The following is a 7083-nucleotide window of genomic DNA, read 5'->3' on the forward strand; positions in this document are numbered from 1 at the left end:
AAAATAATAAACAGCAACTTTGAAATTGCAATTAATTTGTCTCATATTTGAATAAATACGCATCATTGATTAGTATTTTACGATTTATTACTGTGAAAATTCTTTGAAACAATATTTATTGTACAGTGCACTATAACGGCGAATGACCTCATCAGTGCATGTCTGTTAAAAAAAAAAAGAGTTTTACTGATAAGAATGATATGAGGAGAACAACAATACAGAGTCGCAGCAGCTGGAACTATTGTGACACTTCAGTCAAATGACTGGATTCCAGGGCAACACTCACAAAATCATGCAAATATTGAGAATAGTCATAATAATATAAATGATAATCCTACCCTAAACCTCAAGCATGACTGCCTATAAAACAACAAAATAAATGTATGGAAATGTCAGTTGTTAACCACAACATGTACATTTGTTTAATGCTGTAAGCAAACAGCAAGCTAGTTATTTAGCTTGCTAGCTGGTTAAACAAATTTTTGAATGCCTTTGTGTGCTTCAATTCACATTTACAGCATTATGAAAATGTAAAAGGGCACTGCCTGACAAGCATATGAATGTTTCGATCAAAGGAATAGTTTGCCCAAATCTGAAAAAAATGCTAAAAATGTACTCACCCTCAGGTCATGGATGTAGATGAGTTTGTTTCTTCATCAAAATAGGTTTGGATAAATTTAACAGTACATTATTTGCTCACATGTGCAGTGAATGGGTACTGTCAGAACAGCTGCTAAATATATCACAATAATCCACAAGTAATCCACATGTCTCTGAAAAGTAAAGCTGCTTCTAAGAAAAAATCATTTTAACATTAACAAATTACGTGTTGTATGGGTATTTAAAGGTGTGTGTGTGTGTGTGTGCGTGTGTGTGTGTGCGTGTGTGTGTGTGTGTATATATATATATATATAAAAACCAATACAATAAAACATGCAAACCCAAAATTCATTCAAAACATCAAAATCAGCAATTTACTGTGTACTGTACCATTAAATATTTCTTTAACAATTTTCTAAACCTAATTTTACTTGATAAAAAACATGTAATATCCGATGGCAATTCATTCCATATTTTCATTCCTCAATACATTACAGTTCGTTGCTTGACATTAGTTTTTGAAACAGGAAGCAAAAAATATCCCTTTAATGCATGCCTTGTGTTAAAATGATGACTAGCATTACTATACAAAAGTTTAGAGTACAATACACTTGGATCTCTCGATACTGAAATGTTTCTTATAAAACATAGTAGAGAAAGAATTACCCTGTCCTTCACCAGGTAACTTGCTTAAGTTCAAACCAAGCATCAGAATGGGGAAGAAAGGGGATTTAAGTGACTTTCATGTCAATATGGACCAAAAATTAACACTATGTGGAGTTGAACAAATGTTGCTGAGATGTTGCTAGATAGGCTGAAAAGTTAACATCCCTATTATGCTTTTCTGACTTTTCTGACTTTTATTTTTCTTACTCTTTCTCTGTACAAGTGGACAGCTTCATGGGATCTGTTTGTACCTAGTTCATTTGAAGCGTGAACTGTCATTTGTTTCTGAAAGTGAAATCTGAATGTGAATCTGAATAAAAATGTTGATCACAGAAAATCACAGAAAAGCTGAATGAGAAAATAATTCATAAATTAAAGATTCATGTACAGTAATTTAAAAGAATTAAATTGTGCCAAAGCCCCACATAGTCTACTGTTTTAAAAAGTCCTGTAAAGTAAAACAAATTATGTATCTTTGAATATGCGGCTTGAATGTGTTCATTTTGGCCTCTGAATTTGAGTACCTTTCTAAACGACCATTTAGATTTATAGTTTGCATAGCTGATGTGCTGTGTAATATTTAGAATATAAAATGATGCAGATGTACAAATGACAGCTGGGAAGGCCGACTATAAAACTGCAATGATATTTATGTTCATCCAGAGACGGAACATTTACTCTTCAGGTGACAAACTCATCTTTTAATTTGAATCATTTTCTTTTATTGTGCTGTGTGATATTTAAAATTACTGTTGTTGATGTAAATCATTTGTCAGGGTTTTATAAGGAGATAGGAAGATGGAAATGGATTTGTAATAATTGAGATAATTGAGACCGAGCTCTATTTTATATTGCATTTTATTTTTTTCATTGAAAAGAATTTGCAGTTTACTTGAAAGTCAGCTTATTGTTTGAATTACTCTGTGAGCATTTATTTATCTTGAGGTCTTATTTCAATGTATTGTGCAATTCTGTTTGTGTCTTTAGATCACAATCACAGTAATGTTTATTTTGGACTAAGAACTTGAAAGAATAATAATAGAAAATAAAATAAAAAAAACATGGTAGAAATCTATGTAAGGCGTTTGTTTTTTGCTCTTCTTGTGCACTCCTGTGTTAAACATTCACAGGAAATGGAGTTGCATCCGAAATCTTCAACCTCAATCTCTCTTTGTGAGATCGCTGTTTGTGAGATCATGACCGATTCTTTGGTTTATTAGTTTTATTTTTTTTTATGGTGGCTGGTCTTTTACAGCCTGTTCTTTATCTGCAATGAACTGTGAGACTCTTTTGTCTCCATTCATCATAAAACCTGAATTTAATTTTTTTCCCACTTGGTGTATTACTGTATGTGATCTTGGGTTATATGTTTATGTATATTTGATCTCAGTGTGAATTTATATAAAAATAAGGCTTGTCAATATAATCAATAGCCCATGCGTATAGTAGATTACTAGGCTTTGCATCTGCGGCTTAAATGTGTTACACTAGGCATCCCATATTGAGCATTATGGTTTTTGAAACTCATTATCACCATTATTGTTTGCATAGCTTCTTAATATCAGGTGTGAAGTCAGACTATAAAAACAGCAGTGAAGTTTATTTCATTCCAAAGAGACTGGACATTCACTCGTCAGGTGACTTACTCTTCTTTTCTATTTGATTCTTTCTTTTATGGTGTTAAGTGATGTATAACAATTCCACTGTCATGTTATAAGGGTTAGGGGGAGGTTAAAAGGATTGCTTCTAAAATAAAAATGGGCTAATTTTCCTTTATTGCTGACGCAACAGTTTATTTCAAACCAATTTCTCAAAATCTTTTTTATTATCTCAACTTGTTCTTAATTTTTTTCTCTTTAGATTTCAAGTGCAAAAATATTATTACTATCCTATTTAAGTTTGAGGCGTCAGAAGACAGACCGGAAGAAAATGAATAATTCTGTAGTGAACTTCACCACACCTGTAACATCCACCAACCATGAAACTGAAATGCTAGAATGTTATACATCAGGCTTTAATTTCATGTTTGGTTTTCTTATACACTCCTATGTTCTGTGGCTCATCATCAAAGGAACTGGAAGTGGAGTCACATCTGACTATTTCAACCTCAATCTCTCTGTTTGTGAGATCATGTTCTCTCTGAATTGTTTATTAAGTATTGTGGTAAATGCCATAATATTTCATGGTTTCATGAAATTACCAGCGTTTCTACAAGGACTTGCATTCACTGGTCGTCCTCTGTTTCAGTGTCTGATCTGTGTTGAGCGTTTCCTGGCAGTGGTTTATCCTGTAACCTTTCTAAAGTACAAACCTCTCAGATATAGAGTCATCTGCTGCACTGTGGTCTGGATAATCACTCTTGGATCATGTTTGTTCTGCCTGTTTTCTTCAATCTCAAATACTTTTTATATATATTCATGGTTTTTCTCGATTCAGTTGCTACTTTTACTCTCCATCCAGTTGTTTTGTCTTTTGGCTGTTCTCAGAGCTCTGAAACAATCAGGACCAGGAGAGAGAGCGAGAGAGAGAGAGGAGGAAAACAACATGAAAAGAAGAGCGTTTAATATCATTCTAATAACTACAGTGAGCATGGTTATCATGCTTGTGCCATACACTATTACTGGACTAGTCACTGCCGTGAAACAATTTTATTCACCTCTTTGGTTTATTAGTTTTCTGTGTTTTATGCTGGCTGGTTTTGTACAGCCTATTCTTTACCTGCACCGAACAGGGAAACTGTCTGGCCTTGTTTCCTTCATAAAAGCTAAAATGCAATTTAGGTCTAATTCTAATTGACATTTATAGTGTTATTTGCCTCTGCATTTTTACATATGAAGTGAAGACTGCAGTGTGTTCACATTGCCAGTCAGTTTGGCTCCCAGACCACATTATTTGTGTTTATATGTGTTTGTCTTCTGCACTTTTTGGGGATAATCAGGGAGTCGAAGCCTATAATGTCTATATAATGTACTCTTAATAAAATGTTTATTGACATCTGGGCACATGTGCTGAGAATATACATTTCACATCAATTTGTGATAAGGTGATGAGAAAGGAATGGCTAAATGTTAATATTAAATATTTCCAGTCCATTTGCTAAACAAAATAGTTCCAACAAATGCAAAAATGTTCAATGATGTGTCCTTTGAAATAACTGATGGTGTTTTCATTTTATATGCAATTTAAAACATAAGTAAATACTGATAATAAAATAATTTAATGCCTTTTCACTATATATTCAGAACTTCCTTTCTGTTAACTTTATATACAAAATTTACTCTGTGGTCCAGCAAATATATATCTATAATTTTGTATGTTTAACGAGGTTAATAATAATGAATGCAATGCACAAAAAAAAACAACAACAACAATATATAATATATAATGATATAATGTCTTGGTTACGTAAGTAACCCTCATTTCCTGATGCAGGTGCATCCACTCTTTCAGATTTTATGCTGAGGGGCTGAGAACATGTCCTGGCAACAGCGAATAGTTCAAGGATGTGGCATGTGGACATAACGTCTCCCTTCCCTTCAACAGGGAATGAGGTTAAAGTATGTAACTGAGACGTCTCGTATCTGTACTGATATGGACTGACCCAGGGGGCAGGTCCTACCTTAGATTAGGGATGGAACAGCTGCCAGAAGAAACTGAGAGAGCTGGTCTGTCAAGGGAAGACACAGGTTTAACAAGAGGGAAACCTTACCATGGAAGAATACACATATGGGATTACCTGTAGGGAATCAAGCCATATGGACACCTTGCCCAGTACAGGGACTGACCTGGACTCCGCGCATGCTCCAGTACAGACTGCTCCACCAAGTCTGACAGCTGAGGGTGGTGGAGGATGTTCGTCCAGGGTACGCCAACCACGGAACTCCACTGGGAGAAGAAAGGTGCTTGCATCCCCGTGTTACAGGGAATCGCGCAGCAAGCATGACACCCGAGCCAGCCCTTCCCACCAATTACATATTACCCATCACACTGGAAAAAACTGGCTCTAAGCAAAGGTTGTAAAACCTCGCCCAGCCCGTAGCTTGACAGATGTCTGCCGGAGAGGCGGCATGCGCCAGCACATAGGAGGAGGCCACACTTTGTATGGAGTGAGCCCTCACCCCCACTATCCAGTGGGCCAACCTCTGCTTGGAGACAGCCTTCCCCTTCTGCTGACCTCCAAAGCAGACCAGGAGCTGCTAAGAGCATCTGAAGCTCTGGTTGCTGTCCATGTATATGCGAAGTGCTCTTACAGGACACAGCAATGTCAAGGCTGGATCTGCCTCCTCCAGGGCCAGTGCTTGCAGGTTCACCAACTGGTCTCAGAAGGGAGTGGTGGGAACCTTTATGCACGTAACCATGCCGGGGTCTCAGGACAACATGAGAGAAGGCTGGCCTGAATACAAGGCACTCTTCACTTACCGAAAATGCTTGGAGGTCCCCGACCCTCTTGATGGAAGTGAGCACGATCAGGAGCACTGTCTTGAGAGACAGGAACTTAAGCTTGACTGAATCCAGCGGCTCAAAGGGACCCCTCTTAAGTCCAGCCAGAACAATAGAGAGGTCCCAGGAGGGTATCAGGGTGTCCTAGGAGGATTTAACCTTCTGGCACTCCTCAGGAACCTGTTGATCAAGTCATGCCTCCCCCAGGGATCGGCCGTCCACTGCATGGTGATGGGCCGCAATGGCAGCAACATACACTTTCGAGGTGGAAGGTGACAGTCTATGCTCTAACCCATCTTGCAGGAAATAAAGCACGACTCTGACCGAGCATCTCCGGGGGTCTTCTCAGCGAGAAGAACACCAATTTGTGAACAGACTCCACTTCAGAGCATTGCCCTGCCTCGTGGAGGGGGCTCTAGTCTGAGTGATAATGTATACCACTGCCGGTTGCAGATCACTTAGGTGTGACACATCCCATCCAGAAGCCACACATGGAGGTTCCAAAGATCTGGATGCGGGTGCCATATGGTACCCAGCCCCTGAGAGAGGAGGACCCTCCTCAGGGGAATGCACCAGGGAGGGGCTGTCACGAGAAGCATGAGTTCGAAAAACCAGGTCCGGGTGGGCCAGTAAGGCACAACCAACAGGACCTGTTCCTCGTCCTACCTGACCTTACACAGTGTCTGTGCGAGCAAGTTCACTGGGGGAAACGCATACCTGCATAGAGCCCGAGGTGTGCCAGTGCAGTGTAGTACATCTGGCAGTGGGAGGACTCGTGGGAAGCAAACAGGTCTACCTGGGCTTTCTTAATTGACTCCAGATCAGCCGGACCATCTAGGGATCAAGTCGCCATTCCCCGGGGAAAGTGAGCTGTCATTAGAGCACGTTGGCGGCATGATTGAGCTCCCCCGGGATGCAGATAGCGTGCAGCGACTTGAGCTCCGTCTGACTCCAGAGGAGGAGATGGCAGGCAAGTTAAGGCATGCCATGTGATCGTAGACCACCCTGTCAGTTGATGTACAAAACATCTGCACGTGCTTGTCTAGCAATAGTGGCTGAAACCGCCCTAAAGCTAGATGCACTGCCAGCAACTCCAGACAGTTGATGTGCCAATGCAGTCGAGGTCCTGTCCAGGACCCCGAAGCTGCCGGCCTGTTGCATGTCGTGCCCCAGCCCATGTTGGAGTCATATGTCATGACAACAACATGCCGGGACACTTGTTCTAAGAGCACGCCGGCCTGTAGAAAGGCAAGGTCTGACCAGGGGCTGAATAGGCAGCGACACATCGGTGTGATGGAGACACGATGCACGCCGCAATGCACATCTTGGACTCAGGAGTGCAACCAGTGCTGAAGCGGCCTCATATGAAATAATTCG

The 7083-nt window shown here is 40.0% G+C and overlaps 1 protein-coding gene across 1 annotated transcript; it reads left to right on the top strand.

The window, feature by feature from the left end:
* Positions 1-3288: 3288 nt before the first annotated feature.
* Positions 3289-4866, top strand: LOC113038123 (C-C chemokine receptor type 8-like). Its single transcript, XM_026195319.1, has 2 exons — positions 3289-3903; positions 4810-4866. The coding sequence occupies exons 1-2, from the start codon at positions 3289-3291 to the stop codon at positions 4864-4866; spliced, it is 672 nt and encodes a 223-aa protein (XP_026051104.1).
* The last annotated feature ends 2217 nt before the right edge of the window (positions 4867-7083 follow it).

This window comes from Carassius auratus, chromosome 21 (assembly GCF_003368295.1).
Source record: "Carassius auratus strain Wakin chromosome 21, ASM336829v1, whole genome shotgun sequence".
In the NCBI taxonomy this organism is placed as follows: Eukaryota; Metazoa; Chordata; class Actinopteri; order Cypriniformes; family Cyprinidae; genus Carassius; species Carassius auratus.

What these genes read in the sequence shown, in the direction of transcription:
- LOC113038123 (XM_026195319.1), top strand. Translation starts at nt 3,289, where the DNA reads ATGTTTGGTTTTCTTATACACTCCTATGTTCTGTGGCTCATCATCAAA. An exon ending in TTACTGGACTAGTCACTGCC is followed by an intron (nt 3,904 to 4,809) that starts GTGAAACAATTT and finishes TCCCTTCAACAG; the next exon opens with GGAATGAGGTTAAAGTATGT.